The sequence below is a fragment of the Mya arenaria genome, chromosome 11 (genome assembly GCF_026914265.1).
Source record: "Mya arenaria isolate MELC-2E11 chromosome 11, ASM2691426v1".
NCBI classification, from domain to species: domain Eukaryota; kingdom Metazoa; phylum Mollusca; class Bivalvia; order Myida; family Myidae; genus Mya; species Mya arenaria.
Window position 1 is genome coordinate 8,511,720 of NC_069132.1, and position 21,069 is coordinate 8,532,788.

Sequence of the window (21,069 nt, forward strand, 5' to 3'; positions counted from 1 at the left end):
ATATCCCCCTTCCCCAGAATTAGAGCGGACTAATGATCTCTTCGATTATTAAAATTTAAAAAATGCCTTAAAAGATGACATAAAAGCTGATAAAAACAACTGCAATTTAATGTACATTACGGTTAAAGATGCACTCTTACTCCCAAACAAGATTCATCACAATTAATAAAATTGTTTTAATATTCAAAAAAAGATGAATAAATGTCGAAAACAATGGTTCTTATGAAGGATACAGAGTTTAATTTGAAAGAAATCAGCATAAAACACGGTATTTCTACCTTATGAGACTATATAAGACCACAGTAAATCTTTTAGCATTCACCAATCATTTAATATTTTTGCGTTTTCTGCTATTAAATACACAGTTACAATCTTGTTATCAGTAATTAATATTTTCCATAAATGCATTATTAAGTAAGTAGTTAAAGGTTTATCAGTCAAAATTTATGTTTGTTATACATAATTATGTATTGATTTTGAATAAGAGTGTCACAACGAAAATAAAATAATCATGCATGAATGGGAGGTAACTCTCCAAACCGTAAAGTAAAATTTCGTCCAAATAAAATAATTTCGTATTCTACCCAACATGTGCAAAATCATTTCCGCCATTTTTGTAAGCTTGGGTAGACATTTTTGCAAATAGTAAACAAAAGAATTGTCACCTTTATAAGAACATTTTGTTAAGTTTTTTTACGAAGAAATATGAGTGAGCTTGATCCTACTAAGCTGGACAAGCTCAAGGTTGCTGAACTGCAAGAAGAGTTGAAATCCAGAGGTTTGGAAACGAAAGGGAAAAAAGCGGTTCTCATCTCGAGGTTGAAGAAAGCGTTACGCGGTAATTTTCATAGCAGTTTGAATACTATTGTTTTTATTATAAGGACTTAAATGAGTTACTATATTGCCCTACAATTGTTCGTTATTATGCTTTAACCACCATCATGCTTTCGATTTGTTGATTCGTACTCAGTGCTTTTCGTCACAGGTTAGTTTAAACGATTACTGTGGACAATTTTCGATATAAACACGAAATTGTACGAATACGAAATAGTACCATATTGCTGATCCCTCCATATGTTGCTGCTTACACTTAACATCTGAGCTAGAGGAATCATGGGGCAACTTCTACAAATCTGAAGCGTTACTACTTTACCCTTTACAGCCAATGCTAGCTAAAGAACTTCAGCGAACACGTTATATATTACCTTTTTGGATGTGTTCGCTGAAGAGAACGCCGTATCCTAACCCTACCAGAATTCGTGACATTTTTATGTCATGCTGTTATTTCACTTGTATGCATTGTACAGACAAAATAGCTGTATCCTTAGGTTAATGAAGTAAAATGTAGTTCACAAACTCATTTTCAAAACCAAAAAACGCTTTAAAGATAGTTGATTTAGCATTTTAATAAATCCTATTACAAGCATTCCTTATCTAGGTCATAGTTGTGTTCAAATTTAATCACGTGACACCAAGATTTTCAGAAAATACCCATGTGACCTAGTGTTTATTTTGCTGTTATTTTTTCTTTTTCGAATAATTAATAAATAACTAATAACAAATTTGGAATAAATAAATTGTTTTTACTTATCAAAAGGTATTTACAGCCTTACTGCAATTGGATTCAACTAAATGAACAATGTGAATCCGATGCTATAAATAGAATCCATCGACGTCATCATGGTCATGTGATCGCATTGCATCATCACACTCAATTGATTCTGGTTGACTTTACTATGGGGGTTACGCCAAAACTTTAATGTGTTGTAAACATCAAAAAAATAAATATCAACATTAAAGTTATGGAAGCCAGAACTAAGCCAATGCAGGACAAATATCTCTCCCCATAAATGCACATTTAGAAATTAGAGACTACACTGTTCAAGAAACAACAAGTTATCTGTACTTGAACAAACACTTAGAGAACTTTCATAGATAATATCTTTATAAAAAAAATACAGTTGCTCCATCCGGAGTTGTACCAATCTATTACAGTTTCCATGATAATAACATTTGCAAATCAATTGTCTGTAGTTGTCGTGAAACTCAGACAAACACAGGGGGCGACATGTGTTTTTTATTAAAAACACAACTGTTCAGTGATTTTTCTTGGAATTTCTGTCACATTTGTTTTCTTTTGCAGCCGATGACTCACAGAATGACGCAGATCTGAACACAACAAATGAGGAAGGGGACACTTCACAGAGTCTTGATGAGAGCTCACAGGATGCAACTGAGGTTGAGGTAAATTAACATGAATCAGGGTTGTCAATAAGAACCGGCCGCCGGCCGAAATGGATGGTTCAAATGGAGTTTAGGCCGGTACAAATTTGAAAAAAAAAAATCGCGAGTTTTTTTGGTAATTAATGTTCCTTACTGCTAAAACGGCCCTTTTCGCCTATAACATCTCTTTTCAATATTTAGAGCATCGCCTTAACTGGTTTAAAATTTACCGATAATCTGAATCACGCAGTGGACGATTTTTTGTTTATCCAACATTGCCAACGTTTTGACACAATTCTGAACCATGACCTGTGACGTCAGGCGTGTGATCAATAAAATATAGTTGTATTATTGGTAGTTAATTATAACGTGCAGCATTATGTAAATTTCCACGAGGAAAACGAGACAGGAATGCCGACAAATCTGCGCAGTCAACGTTTTACGCATCTTTGATACCAATGACCTTTTTCCGCGATTTTCCAAAATTCTTAAAATAGTAACATAGTGTTGTTTTTTAAGTGCATTGTATTTATCGATGTTTATACTTCATGGAAATGAATTTATAGCAAAAAAACAAGCAACAGATATGAAAATAAATGACCCTACATTACGAGTACTTAGAATTACGTATCTATGAAGCTATTGTTAAAGCGTGGATCTCCGTATCTTTGAAGCTATGGATAGATAAGTAAAATTGCTTATCTATGGAGTAAAGGGTTGCGTATCTATGGCACGCAAATTTACTTATTATTCACAAAATGCCCCAGAATGCAGGAAATGAAGCGCTGAATTTTTTTCGTGTGTGTGTGGGGGGGGTCATTCCCACGGATCCCCCTAGCTGGCCGCCTACTTTTCTGTTTCAGTCAGTTCAACAAAAACTTATTGACAACCCTGATGAATACTGCTTTGGCCTAAAACAATACAATTGGTTCTGGTTACCCAACCCTACCTTAGAAATAGTTGCCAACCCTACAGTTTTTAAAGTCAGTTGGTTTAATAGCAACCTTTTGGCCTTTGTCATGAATAAGGTTCACGGTAATGTGTAGATTTATCATTTAGCAATGTTCCAACATTATTTGATTTTTTATTCAGACATTTTTCTGCAGTACTATGAGAATTAGGTTATGGTATTTGGGAGCAGGCATTGAAAGAATTGTTGTTAAACAATGTTAAGTTTAATTCTGGTTGTAATTTGATTTTTTACTAAGTAATATCTTGGTTGCAGAGCGAAGCAGAACCTGAAGCAGAGCAAGAACTAGCAATATCTCCACAAACGAAGGCACCGCAACCTGATGTTGAGGAGGCAGTTGCTGTGCCAGATGAAGAGCTGCCAACATCTCCTCTAAAGAATTCACCAGAAAAAAATTCTCCAGCAAAGAAAACTCCAGAAAAGGCACCAGAACCTGAAGTCAAAGAGGCATTTGCTGAGCCAGAGCAAGAGTTGCCAGCATCTCCACTTGAGAAGTCACCAGTGAAAAGTTCCCCAACAAAGAAAACTCCTGAAGTGGCACCAGAGCCTGAAGTCAAAAAAGCAGTTGATGAGCTAGCTGAAGAGAAACCTCTTTCAGAACAAGTTCCTGAACCAACCCACGTAGCAGAAGAGGTGACACCAGAGGAAGAGCCTAAAATGGAGGAAACCGAGACAGCTGCACATGCAGAACCTGAGCAAAATCCAGAAGTTGATGAGGCTGACAAGGCTGAGGCTAAAGGTGATGAGCAGCCTGAGGAGATGGAGACAGAGCAGGGTGGTGCAGGAGAGACTGCTGTTGAGGCAGAAGTGAAGCAGGAGCCAGAGTCTGAGAATGCTGCTATGGAACAGCAGGAGGCAGCACAACAGGTAAAGTATTTTTTGTTTGCCTCTTGCATTTTAGGATATAAATTAATATTTTAAAGTGTGCAAGTGTGGTTTAGAATAAGCTGTGATTGTTTGCTGAAAGCTAGAAATAAAGCTCAAATCACTTAAATAGTTTGTGTCTGATTTGTCATAAAACAATGTACAAATATAGATAATGTAATTATTTTATCTTTGAAAATAGGAAAAGGAGATGAATGGTGATAAAATGGATGAAGATGTGAAAGCAGATGTTAAAAAAGAGAAAGAGGAACATAAAGGTATATTGAATAAGAATAAAAACAATAATAATGATAAATATAGAGATAATTATAGAGATAATTGTTTCTCTGCAAAAAGAAACATAACTCTTAATTGTATTATTTTAAAGAAAGGGCATTTACTGTTCTTCAATGTGATATGCTTTTTAATGTAATAAAACAGAGGCTTTTCATTGTTTGCCTCGTAATGGGATAAAATTTGCAGGGTTTGACATTATGGTCCTACCGAACAACATTCACTAGTTGATAGAATTATTAGATGCAGGTCTTTCAATTGACCCAAGCTCCTGGGTTCTGACGTATAGAAATTGTAAATGACCTGAAATGGACGTATCATAATTTGTAGTATGTAAGTGAGTTTTGACCCTGGAGAACTTCAGTGCAAGAGTTCTATCATCTGAAAGGAGTCACAAGGCATGATCTGAATGTTTAATCAATAAGTCAAGAGCAATTAACGGCAGAAGTGACAAGTGATTATCAATCCGGATGGTCCGGAGCTAGCTAGCCTAGTCGTGTTTTGAATCGGTCAAAAGTCACTGAAATAATGTCTTCAACCGAATCAGTTTATACTTATAATTTATAATACCTTTTTGTATGGTATTTTGTGTTTAACACTTTGGTTAAGTTCAGTTTAAATCATGTCTAGTAGGTTTTCAGTTACTGGTCCTGCTCTCTAAAGAGTTTATGTCGAACCCTGATATGTTGTGAGTATTTAAATATAGTTTAGTACCAATGTAGTCTTATGATGGAAAAGGCTGAATATCATTGATGTTGTTTAGATATGATTATAACAATTTTACACACCAAAAAGCTTCAAAAAAAAAGAAATATTGTTTGCCAGATCGTGGAGAGAAGCGAAGAAGGTCACGATCCAGGTCACCTCGCCGGGAAAGCCACAAGTCTGGTGATCGGGACAGCCGGGACCAGGCCAGGGATGAAAGGAGGAAACGCTTCAGAGCGTATGTGTTGCGTTTCTTTTTACAAGCATTATTTTAGTTTTTTGTATGCACTTAAGATATATTGTTTCTATTATGCTGAGTAAGGCTCCCATTCTTGTACAGATTTCCTAGTCATAACATGTTCTTTCTTTGTTTGTTTTTTTGATAGTTGTGTGAATTGAAATGTAAACATTGTTAGAATCTTAAGTCATTATTGAATGACGTCTTAATAGATTATAAGTTAAGTATTGTGTTTTCTATTTTTCAGTAAATCTCCTGTTGAACCAGAAACTGATGAATGGAAAGAGTTGACAAATGTCATTTTAGACAAATGTAACTATTAAAGAATATTTCCTTGGGTTTTCAGTGCATATAATTATATTGCAAGAAATATTGTATGAATTTCTATCCTATGTATTCATTATTTTGTCTGTTGAGGTTTACATACACACAGGATTAATTGAAAATCCACCAGCAATGTCCTGTTGTCAATATTTTGTGTTCAGTGCAAATTTTTTATTTATTTTCCATTCCAGAATATTTTACAAGTTTATAAATTGAATAAGGAGTAAATATCCATTCATTAACAGTAAATATCTTAATCTAAATTACATCAGTATACCATAAGTAAAAAAAAAATGCATAAATTCTTTGGTACATTCACCTGTGATGTTCATCTTGCAGTCAACAGTGACCTGTACTTGAAGATCAGTAAGGATGGCCTTTCTGGAAAGCCGTCTACAGATGATGGGTTTGCCATGATGTGGGCAGGGGCACGGGGTTCATATGGAGCCCTTGATGGCAAGATCGCCTTTCAAGTCAAGGTAAGCATTGTGATGGGTCACATGCAGGGTTCCCGCTGGCGATCGCCATTGTCACCTGTTGCGACAAAACCGCAAAAGTGGCGACAACTTTTTCGAATTTGGCAAATTTATGGAGAAGAGTTTTTAAAAAAAATCTTTAAATGACGTAAGCAGTGCCCATGCGGCCTGCATGATAATCGATTCTGTCACTGTCGTAAATCAAGCGCATCTGCTGGTGCGACAACAAATCCGATAATTAGGGCAAGCAGTCATGGCCCAGTCAACACCTCGCTAATTAATGCGAAATTTTATTGCTGGTTAGTTTTAAAAATGCAAATCATAAAATTTTAGGTTGTCTGAAAGACGTGATATGGAAATTTCGTAATGACGTTTACGCGCTAAAAATAGATTTGCTTTCGGTTTTGTCGCAATTTGTAATTGCTATAAATGCAGCATTTTAAGGGGTTAAAAAGTGTCAAAAAGATTAACAGAAGTCATTGGGTAAGCTTACAAATAAATAGAACTACATCCCATTTGATAAGGCTTCCAAAAAGTTGGCTGGAGTAAAGAGTATACACTATTTTATTAGGACAGTATGGCCTTAGTTTGACCATGTGTATTTCTTTGATTTTCCATTTATTTTAAATTTATCTCATAATTTCATAATTGTATTCTTTAATTCCATGACACTATTGTATGCAGGCATTAGACTGAAATCAACATATTGATGTATATGTCGCATTTTTGACAATATTTTCATTATTATTTTTTTATTTATATACTTGTCCATATATCTTGTCAATAGACAAATTGCTAATATCTTGTGCTTCATGTACAACAATATTATACTATGTTCTGCACGACAATGTGCAAATTAAATGCAATTTAAGGCTCTTAAATTGCTTAAACCCCATGAGCATCAGGGGGCTTTTCCCCCTCTGAACCCCCACAAGGGCGCTGCCCTGGACCCGTAAGGGGGCCTTTTGTGGCCCCCTTAACACCCGCGAAAAAGTGGCGACAATTTTTTAGAGCCCAGGGGGAAATAGACAGACATATTATTTCGACTTGTACAATGTACATCTTCAACAACACACATGTTATTATGATTAATTATGTCGACGTGTGTCCATAATAACAAACAATGTAGTACAAACAAGTATTTATACTGTAACAGTAACACACAAAAAGTGAATGCAAAACAACAAATTGTAATTGTTATATTTCTGAAATTGTTATATTTCTGAATTAATCAGAGGATTTTTTTTTTTACTATGTTAATAGATAACAATAAATAAACTGATTGGTAACCCTGACATGGTAAAATAAATACATACAGTTTTTGTTTTAATTATAAACTGTTATAACTTGATGATGTAACTGTGAAAATATAACCAAAAGTTTGTCTAGATACTCGCTGGAAAGTTATTCTGATTAGTATGCCTTTTGATAGCTGATGGAGAACCTGGAAGTTGAGCAGCTTGGAGAAGAGGAAACAAACCCCCATGTTCTGAGAGTGGGCTGGTCGACAGATGACAACAACCTACTGCTAGGTAACACAATTGCTCTTTTTTCAATGAGTAAATCAAGAAGCTTGTATACTTGTCTTGGAACATTCTTAGGGTTGTTCCAGGAAAAAAGGTTGAATTAACTTTGTGGGTTGTGGGGTTGAAAAAGGAGTCCCAATTGTCTAGATGGGGTTGTTTAGGGAGTTCAATTTGTCTTGTTAAGTGTGTGTGTTGCAGGGGTTTTCTTAAGCGGACGCCCGCTTGCCCCCGCCGGGTTAAAATCGCCGCGGGCAAGTGATTTTTCAAAGCAGGTAGCCGCCGGGCAAGTGAGCTTTCATTGTGAACGCTTTCCGGTAGTTTTCTTTTTATTTTTCTTTGGGTTAAAATATTTCCTAACGAGTGAAAGTTAAACTAATTTTGATTGGTTATTGGAGTTTAGAAAGCCAATCAAACGAATTGTAACATATAGCGTTCGTCGGACTTGGCAAGATGGCGGACGGAGATAAACAGGCCGAAACTGACCAATAGCTCAGATGAAAATAACAATGATGAAAACAACAATGATGCTAATAACAATGAATCAGAGAAGAAAAGTAAATTAGTTGGTGGTGACTCTCCAATACCATGTTATACATGCCAAGGCAGGCAAACTGATGATAATAGTACTAAAGAAATAGTGATGGATGATGATGTATTACAGCAGTGACTGTGACTTTTATGAAGAAGAATCAACAGTGTGAAGAAAACTATTTGAAAAAAGAATTCAGTATGAAGACAGCCTAATATTAGCAAAAAAGGCATAATAATGAATTCCTCATGGTTTTAAACAGTGAGGTTATGGTGTAACTGTTGTTGAATGATGTTTGTTTGAAAATAAAATGTAGCAGTTAAAATCTTAATTTATTTCTTGTGTTTATTAATAAATAGCATTGCCTTTAATACAGATTGACTAAAATGGTATACATAATTTTATAAACATTATCAAATTTCGGGCAACCCAATTTCACAGGGGGCAAGTAGATGTTCAAATTGACTTGCCCCCGGGGCAAGTGAAAGTCAAATCGTTAGGAAAACCCCTGGTGTTGGGGGGGGGTGAAATACATGTATCAATGTGGTGTTTGGGTTGCCTCAAAGGCAGACCATTTATATAAATCTGGAGAGGTTTTCATGGGTTCTCAATCCAGTTTCTAAAAATAGATATTAGCATCACAACTATTGAACAGTCAATGAGATGCATTATAGTGATAATTCGTTCGAATTTGTCGCTCATTCCTATTTTGATGATATTAAAATATGTCATCAGTGCTCTTCAATGGCTTCATTACGAAGAGCATGTTAGTTTGGGCCTCATTTGCGGAATTACCCAAATTTTTATAAAAGTTTGAACAGCGAAGGTTTCCTCCCTATTCCAGTTGTGGCAGGAGGGGTGTGTTAGCCCTGTTTTTGTGGTGCTGGTATGAGCCCTATGGTGGTGGGGGTGAAAACATAATTATACTTGTCTCGTTGGTTCCCTTTTTTCAGAATTCAGTTCCTACCCAAAGTACACTTTCCTAGAATAGCCCTTAACATTTAAGTTATGTTGTCATGCTATTAATTTAGTTATTGAAATTCAGATGTTATTATTAAATTTAAAAAAGTTGCTGGCACAATTTCGGAATACTATAATTTCATGATTATTGGAATCTAACCGGCTAGTTTACTTGACCAAGCTTGACTCAGGCTTGTGCAAATTTTATAACTTATAAAATTGACATCAGTGGTGACTGGTCAAAGCTTGCATTAAAGAATAAGAAACCAATCTGACAGTTACTGTAGTTTGTAATTATTTAACTCTTTTTTGCTTCCCTGTAAAAACATACTGATTAAATGATTTGTTTGTGTCCAGGAGAGGAAGAATTGTCATTTGGCTATGGAGGCACAGCCAAGGCTTCAACCAACCTGAAATTCTCTGACTACGGGGAGAAATTTACAGCTGGGGATGTCATGACAGCATACATTGTAAGACATTGTTGTTGGTAGACGTTCAGGCTCCTTGCCTGTGGAAAGATCATATTAAAAAAATATGTTGAGCCTTGTTGTATTGCTGTTACATAAAGAAAGTGTCCTTTTGTTGGGGAGTATATTCTCAAGTATTTTATAAGGGGCACAATATAGGTTAATGGCACAAAGTAATTGTATTGGATTACTATGGTTCACTCATTCAACTTAAATTGAAAATACAAAACTTGATTCATGTACAGATAGAAAAATATTAGCGATATTTTGGTGTGTTTTTTAAAGACATTTATAAAGGCTTATTATTATTTTTATATGTAAATATGTAGATTTCAGAAATATAGCCAATTTTGTCCATTTCTTGGTATTAAAATGCCCTAAATTCCCAGTTTTGGGTAGGTTCTCTTTCAAAAATGTGTAGTTTTAGGAAATAAAGACTTGTGTTTTGTTTGTTAGGATCTGGACAGTGATCCGTGTGTGATCTCCTTTGACAAGAATGGCACAGACCTTGGCACATGTTTTGAGTTTGAGAAGGCCAAGCTGGGAGATAAGGCAATGTTTCCCCACATTCTCACAAAGAACACCACATTCGAGTGTGATTTTGGACAAAAGGTAGGTCTCATGGGAAACATTAATAAATGTTCTATAGCCAATAAAACTTAACCTTCCCATGGAAGGTAGAAGCAAGATAAAAATTAAGTCCATTAATTATGTAGTGTGCAGAGATTTTACTGGACATTTTAAGATTTCTATGCATTTAAGTTTTGTGAATGAGTTAAAATTGAGTTTATCTGTCAAACATTGAATTACGCTGCTACATTCTTTCAAATATATGTGTAACATTTTATGTGACCATTGTTCTGCCAGGAGGAGGCCTTCTTCCCTCTAAAGGAGGGTTATGTGTTCATCAACAGTGTGGCCCCAGAGGATAGGGTGAAGGGCGCACAGCAACCAGAGAAAAAAGAGGACTGTGAGGTAAATACAAGCACCGAAGATATCAGTCACTACTTCATTCCATACAGCCATGCTCATTCAATATAATTCAATTCAAAAGTCTTTATTTCCACTAGTAGCTATTGATTATCAAACGGTAACACAAATTGCAAGGAAAAAGGAGATGAGAAAATACAAACAAAACATCATGCGATCTACATTGTACATTGTTTCAGAAATTGAAATAAATAATTGAATATTGTTTCATATTACCAGTTTTGAATATGTACACTCCAGCTAACAAATACACTGTCAGCTACAGCATCAATATCTGTATACTAAATTTCAGTAGAACATAGTCCAAAAAGTATTTTGTACAATCAAACAAGTACTATATCATTCATGTTTATGTGAACTATTTCTTGCAGATGATCATGATGGTTGGTCTGCCAGCGGCCGGGAAGACAACATGGGCAGACAAGTACAACGAGGAGCATCCCGAGGCCAAGTTTATCGTCCTCGGCACAAACAGCATCATTGAAAAGATGAAGGTGACTTTTAGCATTAATCTGGCTCGAATTTTTCAAGCAACCTTAATTTCCTTTTAACATGACTTAGCTAAGCACACCATTTTTAAATTGGCAGATATATACTCAATTTGAAGAGTACTGGGACTATAATGGATATTGTCTTTAAGATAATTACAATTAAACATATTTGATTTTGTTATGTCAAGTATCTTTGCAAAAAAGAATAATACACAAGTTATGTCTAAGAATTTTCTAAGTGTTGTGGCCAGGGTCTTTGATAAATTTGTAAACAAAACGATACCTTTTTGGTACTAATGGTCATGTAAATTTTGTTTTCTTTACATGAATTATATAATCAAGATTTTTGATTTATCATAAGTCTATATGCAGATATGTCTTGGAAATGTTTGAGTAAATTTTGAAAGTTTTGTCTGAATTTTGTACTTCTGTCTCTAAACAATGATGACAGGACAAATAATAGTAAAAGTAATACAATAAATGTTAACAGTTTCGCTTAGAACAGTCTTTTCCAAACTCCCACAGACCTGACTGACTAAATTGGTCATGGTTAAAATACAATCCAACCTGTCTGAGTGAACTTTTAGCCCAAATAAAAAATAAAAACCCTAGTGTCTAAAAGAATTACCAAAATAATGTTTGGACTGTGCTGTATATATACACAAATTACACAATAACGAATCATCATCACTTACAACCAGGCTTTTGAAGAGTTTATAGTCGAAACATCTTAGGGAAAAGCCAGCACATGTTTGGACCATTATTGCATTTTTTGATGGTTCATTTGAAATTTTACCTTGGCAAGGTCTTGCCTGAACACAGCTTAAAAGCTATGTTTGGGGTGTTTTTACTTTTAGCCTGTTCGCAAACTATCATATTCAATTCTAATACATATATGTCTATATATTCATGACTGATAAATGTTAAATCATTGTTGAAGTTGAAAATAATCATTGCTGAATGTTAATTTGCATCTGTTTGGCAGAATCTGTTTCAGTCAGACCAACTGTCTGAATGAGGGCTTGGAAGATTTCGTGAAGACTGTAAGATTATAGTTATGGTAACGAAACACGTTGTGATTTCAGGTGATGGGTTTACCTAGGAAGCGCAACTATGCAGGCAGGTGGGATGTACTGATTGACAAGGCAACGAAGTGTCTCAACAGGATGCTGGAGATCGCCAGCAAACGCAAAAGAAACTACATCCTCGATCAGGTATAAACATGAACTTTCTGCTTCATGATGGTTTAAAATAGAATAATATTCTAAATGAACTTTGAAATCCGCCATGTTGGCTTGGAATTTATGGAGGAAAGTGGATAAAGGAATGGCAGTGTACTCTTCAGTTTGGATAGATACCATCATTCTGTTCAGAGTAAGTGTTGAAAAAAGGGACTAAACTGCCTCCTGGTATGTACCTTCTTTTGTTTTTTTTATCCAAGTTTTCAGAGTCATTTAAAACAAGCAGTACGGTAAGTGCAGGTGGGTTTTCTATATGTTCAGTGTTCAGCAGGATCCAAAATAAGACTCTAATTCTCAGGTGAGAGCTATTTCTCTATCTCGGTGGGTGACAGATCAGGAGAATTTAAGATCCATGTGCTGATGACTGAGGTTGGAACGAGATGTTTTGTCAATTCTTCTGGTCAATAGAAACAAGTTGCCAATATATTTATGTTTGTACCCATGTATAATCATGTTTCTCTTTCAGCAAATAGTAAGTGAGTAGTCAATGTATTTACTGCTACAGTTTCTTGGCAAGATCATCATGCATTTCTTTATCTTCGAAAGATGGTTGATAGGATTTTAAATTGTCAGTGGAATACATATTATCCATTATAAATATAAAAATATAAAACAAAGATGCGGCTTGCTGTTAACTATACATAGTTGTATGATGGTGGTTTTATGGAAGTACAAAATCTGCCGTGATCGCCTTCTTTTTACTAGTGCTTGAATTACAGCATTTGCACAATATAGTTGTATAATAAAAAGACAACTTACTCAGGGTTAAAAATGTCTTTCTTCATGAAGGATTTGTTAAAAATTAGAAGGATTCTTGTTAGCTTTGTAGGGGAAAATCCTTCAGTAGTTATATTAAAAGTATAATATTGGGGAAAATTTAAATAGCTTTTTTAGTTCTACTTGATATAATCACCTTGACGTTTTTGTATAGATTTCAATAGTCATAAAAGAAAATCACAGAGAAGATCAGTGCTTAGATAATTTCGAAGGTATCATTTTTGGTTGACAGGCAAGGTAGAGCAAACAATGGTGAGGAACTTGTCAATGTTGTGCAAGTGTACCCTAGATGGCATTTGTGATGCTTCAGCCATTGATGGAAAGATACCCTGTTATGGGCTTATGTCACATGACCTGGTGGATAGGGGGCTCATGGCTTTGTTCTCTGTATAAATGTATCAGATTTTTTGTAAGCTATGGCATTGTATAGTAGACTGGGTTGGATGGTTTTTCATCCTGCTTATTAAACTGCAGTTATAAGTAGACCGTAAATGTGACCACACAAGTCTGCAGTCTTGTTCAAAGGCATACATGTAGGTCAGTGTTTGAACATGCATTTTGCTGGCACATAGTTGTATGGTTTTTGTGTTGCCTGCTAAGCATGGCAGACATGTAGGGATTACTTTGTTGTGCGGCAGCTTCCCACTCATTTCTGATAAATAATTTTAAAATTTAATTTGTGTTGTCTTCAAGCTTGTATTTGTTTATATATTAGAGTCAGTAGGTAAAAGTACAAGGTGACCTTTACGAGAGAAAAAAAGCGAAAAACAGTCGACGTATCCAATTTGCGGAAATCTTGTTTGTTTTTTCGTTGTACACATTGATAAGCTTTTATTTGTATTTATGAGTGTTATTCACTTGTAAGCTTGGTTATGAGTAGGTGAAAACATTGAAAAGTATCCATAATTATATAAGATATCAGTGACATTTCCTGAGAACATTAATAAAGAAAATGGTAGATTTTGGATGTTTGATAGTTATACTGCTGTGTATTATTTATATGACAATTAAGGCACTTGTTTTCTATTTGACCACAAGATTGACCAAAGATTTCACAAGTCCAATAAGGTAAGTGTTTCCAAAAGGACCGAAGCCATTGGCATGGAAGTAACGAGCTATACTTGCTCATAATTGACTGTGTCTTGTTACACTGTATGTACATACTGACATTCCAATATGATACTCAACTTTTATTACTGTGTAAACTATGTTTGCATTGGACATGTCCGTTTACATATATGAGGAGATGTATACTACCTCACATGCATAACCTGCCACACGCAGACATTTATATGCTCTCAGTCCTTTTCAGTGCTGCAGAAATCGTAAGTATATTAGTGAATGGCCACTGTTGCCATGTAGACAACGTCTAATACCTACATTCTGTTGGACTATTGCAGATTGTCACAAATGCCTTGTACAAATGTAGCACCTTGTGTGCGTGTGTTGTCAGTTAGCTGGAGGCCCCACACTAATGGGGCCCCCCTGACTCATGGCAGACTGTGTCTGTTGGCAAACTATTAAACCACCCTCTGTTCTCTGCCATGGTAGACCAATGTGTATGCCTCTGCTAGACGGCGTAAAATGCAGCCATTTGAAGGCTTCTCTCGGAGAGCAGTAGTCGTGGTCCCTACTGATGAAGATTACAAAACAAGATTAGAGAGTCAACAAAAAGTGGAGGGGAAAGAAGTCCCTGAGAGTGCCATTTATGAGATGAAAGGTAGGGCTGGCTGCAAGCTATTGTACCCCTCTATAGCACCTTACATTACTTCTAGCCACTTGCATATCACAATATTGGCTTTACATTTGTCTTTGCTAAAAACTTTGTCACCAACCATATTTTCTACTTTTTGAAAATTACTTTACATATCAAACATATTATTAAACAAAAAGTAGTTCATTTTGTGTTTAAAGGGATTAACAACCTGATAGATTTCGGAACATATAATTTCCAGTGCTATATCTAAAGAAAATATGGTTGGTTTGTGTCAATTGTTTTATAAGCAACTCTAAAGCATGTTGTTCTGTGGGGCCATTGCAGCAAACTTCACAGTGCCTGATGTTGGCATGCTGTTTGACGAGGTAGACTTCACAGAATTACAGCGCTCCGATGCTGAGGATCTTGTGGAGAAATATCGGGAGGAGGGACAGAAGAACTTACCCCCACCCCCTCCCCAGTCAGTCCCAGAAAGGAGATCCAATGATGGGTACGAGAGGAGGAGCGGGAGTAGAGGAAGTAAGTCACATTGTCCTGTAACAATCCAGACACATTGACTTTCTTTTTTAAATATCTAACCCCTATAAGTTCATGAGGCTATTGGTCTTAATAATGACTGTATTTGAGTCAATTTGGCGAAATGTTGTATTTGTTTCTAAAGAAACCCTTTCATCAATGTTCTTGATGTGATTTCTGTAAACTTGATATAATTGTTGGTAAAATCAAGTGTTTCATTCTTTAGGAGACACTAGAGGAGGAGGAAGTAGGTGGAGTGACCGAGGCGATGACAGGCGCGGTGGCGGTGGTGGCAGGTGGGGCGGCAGTGGTGGAGGAGGAGGAGGCAAATGGGGTGGTGGTGGTGGTGGAGGACGTGATGGTGGCCGTTTTGGTGGCGGTGGTGGTGGACGCCAGGGAGGTGGAGGAGGACGTTATGGAGGTGGTGGTGGTGGTGGTAATGATCGGTGGGGAGGTGGTGGCGGAGGTGGAGGTGGTGGTGGAAGATGGGGCGGCGGAGGAGGTGGAGGTAAGTGGGACCTTTGTTTATATCACAGATTTTGGCATTAACTGTATATTGAACTCTTTGTAGGTAAAGGGGCTTTCTTCCCAGCAATCAGATTTTAATTATTATTTACTTTTATATCTGGCTCAATATAATATGACAACAAAAATTACTGATGCTACCATCACCATTTTAATAGGAGTAAGGAGGACATGTTTCTTATATTATGTTTCTCCACTTGGCAGGTGGCCGGAATGATCGAGGCAATGATAGAAGCAGGAATGACAAATGGGGTGGCAGCAGCAGTGGTGCTGGTGGTGGTGCTGGTGGGGGCCGCTATGACCGTGCTAGTAGCAGAGGCAGTTATGGAAATAATAGAAAGGTACCTACAATTTTGTTTTTAAAAAAAGTCTATACTTCATTGCCATTGATGTTTAAATGTAAACATGTTGGCTCCAAAACAGCATGTAAAAGATGAATAAGGTCTACTTATTAGTAAAATTCCTTCAATTGGATAAGTCTAATAAGTTCATGTTGACCTGTTTTTTAGGATATTTTCTCTTATCTGTTCTTTTTCATCAGACCCGTTATACAAAGTGTGTTTATAAATCCAATTTGTGAAACACTGCTGTCAACCCTGTCTTTCCAAGAATTAGGTACTAATCTGTGGTTTTGTATCAGGATGGAGGTGGAAGTGGTAAGAGCTGGGGTGGCAGTGGTGGTGACAAGTGGGGAAGTGGTGGTAGTGGCGGGGGCTACAAGCAAGGCAGTAGCAACCAGGGCAATATGCAGAGCTACCAGACCTCCAGTAACTATGGCAACCAGGGCTGGGGTCAGCAGGGGAACCAGCAACAGTGGGGCCAACAGGGTCAGCAGGCCTGGGGGCAGCAGCAGCCTGCAGCACAGAACTGGGGAACCTACACTGGACAGGTAAGAACGTCACAGTATTTCACATACCCACATTTACTGTTATACTTAACTCACATTAACTGTTATACTTAAATAAACTGTTATGGATCTAATTAAGTTTCTTGTTTAACCATCTTGGTAACTTAACCCTTCTGGTAACAAAGATAATTTTATCTGTGAATAAAACTTGTGTTTATGTATAAACTATCTGAAAGGCCCATAAGCTGTTGTTCGGGTATTATATATTAGATATAAGGTGATAGGTTTAATCATGTTATAAATACGGTGAAATCCTTTATATTCGTGGGCTTGAAATTTCGTGGGTTTTTTTATAGAGAACAATTTCGTGGGTTCTTAAATTCGTTGATTTTCATTTTTTGAGAAAAAAAAAGAAATAATCAAATTAGCCATCCTAAATAGTCTGCAAATTCATCAAGCGCCGAAACTGTGCTATGTAACATTTACGTCATGCAGTTTATCACACTACAATGGGACAATATGTCAATTAGCGCAGATACTCATGTCAATTATTGCTGAATCAGTAATTCAGGAGTCATAAATAAAGATGCACCAACATCAAGGATATAAAATAGGGAAGCCATGGAATGGGTTTTTGCAAACTGTGAAAAATAGTAAGTGTTTAATTAAATAATTGATTAACTATTTGATCAAAGAAGCAAAATCTAAGTGGCGACGCACACGAGGTTAATAATCAGCACGTTGTAGATGTGTCGCACAGGAGATTGATAATTGGCTTGTTTTATTGTTCCGGCAATGCCATTCAAAAAAATGAATGCAGTTACTAATTATTTACTTTATTATCATTGAGGTTAAATAATAAGTAATATAAACCATTTTCAAAGTAAATAAACAATGACTTACAAGCAACCATGTATATTCATGTGAAAACATATATATCCTTTTACATATCCAGTATGTTTTTAGTATTAAAGGTCAAATTTTTGTTGGAATCTTGAAATCGTGTGTAAGCCAACCCACGAAATCAACAAAAATTGATGTCCCACGAATATCTATGATTTCACAGTTAAATGAAATAGAATGAAAAATAAAAATAAAATATTGCACTGACAGCAGGATTCGATCCTGGGTCGTCTCGCTCAGCTGTCGGGGACCTCATCCACAGCAATAGGGTAGACAGATATTTTTCGGGGGGTTTATGTAACATAAAAACACAATTTATATTTGAGGCTGAAGTCATCAACTTTAATAGCAGAGAAAGTTGTTGACATTCAAAATTTTGTTTATGTTTGATAGGTCAGTTAAAAATACTTTTGACCAAATTAGTTTTTGGCAACACTTCGTTATCAGGCAGAATGTTTATAAGATAATGTCATGATCAAGAGGCATTATGAAAAAAGTAGTATATATCTTTATTTGTAAATATAAACAAATACACTTTTCACAACAGAGACGTGCTTTAATGGAGATTCTGATTGGCCCAGTCCTTGGACTGTTTATATGTAGTTTGTTCTGTGAGAAAAACATCCTTTACGACCTTTTTTGCATATTCCATTATCATAGTGACAAATAAATTGATAATAATGTATATCTTGTATCTCTCCAGCAGTGGTCCGGCTATGGTCAGCAAGCACAGCCAGCTGCCCAGCAGGGAGCCACAGCCACAGCAGCAGCAGCAACAGGCACAACCCCACAGTCACAGCAGGCGATGACCGCAGCATGGGGGGCATACAACCAGAACCAATGGGCTAACTGGAACCAGCAGTATGCTAATTGGTATGGACAGTCGGCAGCTGGGCAATACCCACAACAGGGAGGACAGGCAGGAACCGGAGGACAGACGGGAACTGGCAAATAGGGACAACAGGGTCCATTTTTATTACTCGCTGTACAGGGCATTGGCAAGTCCACATCAAGAATCCTGCCATTCTTGGGCTTGGCCATAGGCAAACCTATCACACTTGAGGGAAAAATGTAAGACAGAAGTGAATTTTTAAAAAGTTTGTTCTTACAATCAAAAAACTGGTCACAAGTGCAAAGGTCGAAGAAAAATTGGGCGGAAATAAGTGTTTTACAATTATGTTTACATACAATTTGTTTTTCAAAAAGTGCATGAATATTGAAAGCAGAAAAAATTGTTATCATTCATGATCTGTACATAGCATCATTAATATGTGAATTTCGTTGATTATGCTGTATTGTTTTTTCCTTCATTCATTCATTATAAATATGTCTAAAATGGAAGTGTTCATTCAATATTCTATAATTTTTATAAATTTGTCGATAAGATTTTTTTGTCAGAAATTTCTAAAACATTGTACATCTTTTGTAATATATATGAATGGAATTAAAAATGTCTGTAAAAAAGATCGGTTAGTTGTGATCTACTACATGAAACTGTGATATATTTTCATGTCTCCCCTAAGACTTACAGATGTTTTTGTCATGGTTGTCAGTTGTCTGCACCAATATCTAGGGCTATGGATTTTTATAACACTAGTTTTCCATTTGAAAAGCTTTTAAAAATTCAGCTTTTTAGCTACTATTCCAAGATGGAAAGAACTAAAACCATCAGCTTTTTAGCTACTGTTCCAAGATGGAAAGACCTACAACCATCAGCTTTTTAGCTACTTTTCCAAGATGGAAGGACCTACAACCATCAGTTTTTTGCTACTATTCCAAGATGGAAAGACCCTACAACCATCAGTTTTTTGCTACTATTCCAAGATGGAAACACCTAAAACCATCAGCTTTTTGCTACTATTCCAAGATGGAAAGACCTACAACCATCAGTTTTTAGCTCGACTATTGGAAGAATAAGGAGAGCTATACTACTCACCCAAGCGTCGGCGTCACCCCTTGGTTAAGGTTTTGCGTGCAAGCACATATAGGTAAATATCTCGGCAACTACTTGAGGTATTGCATTGGGACTTTTTACAATGGTACTCAACCATCCAACCTACTTAATTAACCAAGTTAGATAACTCTAGTTTGCATTTAATGCAAATAATTGCCCTTTATTATTCGACTTAGAAATTCTGGTTAAGGTTTTGCATGTAACCACTTAAGTCAATACCTCAGCAAATACATCATGTATTGCATTGAAACTTTACACACAGGCTCCCAACCATTTAACCTTCTTATTTAATCAAGTAAGATAACTCTATCGTTCATATTATATAATTTTTGCCCCTTTATTATGTGACTTAGAAATTCTGGTTATGGTCTTGCATGTTAGCACATATAGGATAATATCTCAGCAACTACTTGATGTATTGCATTGAGACTTTATACAATGGTATTCAACCACCCAACCTAATTGAATAACCAGGTTAGATAACTGTATTTTGCAAATAATGGCCCTTTATTATTACACTTAAAAATTCTGGTTAAAATTTTGCATGTAACCACATTTATGTTAATATCTCAGCACATCATGTATTGCATTGAAATCTGATCTAACAGTGATCCATGCATGTTTCGCCAAAACTTTTCAATCCTTAAACTGAAAAGCGGCGGAATAGTCGAGCACGCTGTGTCTGTGACAGCTCTTGTTTGCTACTATTCCAAGATGGAAAGACCTACAACCATCAGCTTTTTAGCTACTATTCCAAGATGGAAAGAACTAAAACCATCAGCTTTTGAGTAACAATTCTAAGACAGAAAGATCTCGAAAAACATCCGCTTATGAGCTACTATTCCAATATGGAAAGACCTTGTAAACCCATAAAAATTGATCCATTCGCAACAAAATCTTGTGTCTGGTGTCTGGCATATTTCCCAAATTAAAATAACTAGAGTGATTATACAGGGATGTGATAAGCAGGGTTCCGCGGTTTTTCGCGGGGGATTAAGGGGGCCGCCAAAGTCCCCCTTACGGGTCCAGGGCAACGCCCTTGTGGGGGTTCAGAGGGGGCGAAGGTCATGGATTTTAAGCGTTTTAAGAGCCTTAAATTGCATTTAATTAGCACAATGTCATGCAGAACATGATATAATTTTATGGCCATTTCGAGCTATTGTCAAAGTCTTCGCCTCATTGGCACTGCAAAATCTAAAAACCTTGGCAATCATTTAACTAGAGCTATCACAGGAGTAAGAAAACTTACACATGCAGCCTGTACACAAGATAATACATGTAGTTTCATAATAAATGGTTTCAGGCAGATCATTACATTAATTTATTCACTACAGTAACCCCTATTCAAAATTAATTTGACGGCTTAACTATTTCCACATCGGTTGAAAAACAAGAACAGAGACGTCAAATATGCCCCCAACATATATAGTCATTAGTATTTAGGCCTGTATGGTCAGATAGCTTTGAGTATGTTATTTATTTTCAAAATGACCTACCCTACCTTCCCATGAAATTTGGAAATATTGATATGT

General features: G+C 36.3%; 1 protein-coding gene across 6 annotated transcripts; it reads left to right on the plus strand.

Annotated features, from left to right (window-relative positions):
* The first annotated feature begins 590 nt into the window (after positions 1-590).
* LOC128208754 (heterogeneous nuclear ribonucleoprotein U-like protein 1) lies at positions 591-19,049 on the plus strand. 6 transcript variants are annotated; one of them, XM_052912307.1, is made up of 20 exons: positions 591-838; positions 2,144-2,244; positions 3,449-4,060; positions 4,260-4,335; positions 5,177-5,294; positions 5,542-5,606; positions 5,958-6,097; positions 7,527-7,626; positions 9,467-9,579; positions 10,033-10,188; positions 10,444-10,551; positions 10,938-11,060; positions 12,143-12,271; positions 14,627-14,795; positions 15,117-15,311; positions 15,535-15,816; positions 16,038-16,174; positions 16,474-16,722; positions 17,794-17,852; positions 18,287-18,529. In XM_052912307.1, the coding sequence occupies exons 1-20, from the start codon at positions 706-708 to the stop codon at positions 18,390-18,392; spliced, it is 3,171 nt and encodes a 1,056-aa protein (XP_052768267.1). In that variant the 5' UTR covers positions 591-705; the 3' UTR covers positions 18,393-18,529. The 6 variants fall into 6 exon arrangements, with proteins under 6 accessions (XP_052768267.1, XP_052768269.1, XP_052768268.1 ...); XM_052912309.1 differs by having other exon boundaries at positions 18,290-18,529; XM_052912308.1 differs by having other exon boundaries at positions 17,797-17,852.
* The last annotated feature ends 2,020 nt before the right edge of the window (positions 19,050-21,069 follow it).

Excerpts from the sequence above, each read along its gene's own strand:
- LOC128208754 (XM_052912304.1), top strand. The coding sequence starts at position 706 with ATGAGTGAGCTTGATCCTACTAAGCTGGACAAGCTCAAGGTTGCTGAA. Across the intron at positions 10,552-10,937 it reads AGAAAAAAGAGGACTGTGAG|ATGATCATGATGGTTGGTCT; the intron begins GTAAATACAAGC and ends TATTTCTTGCAG. Across the intron at positions 16,175-16,473 it reads GTTATGGAAATAATAGAAAG|GATGGAGGTGGAAGTGGTAA; the intron begins GTACCTACAATT and ends GTTTTGTATCAG.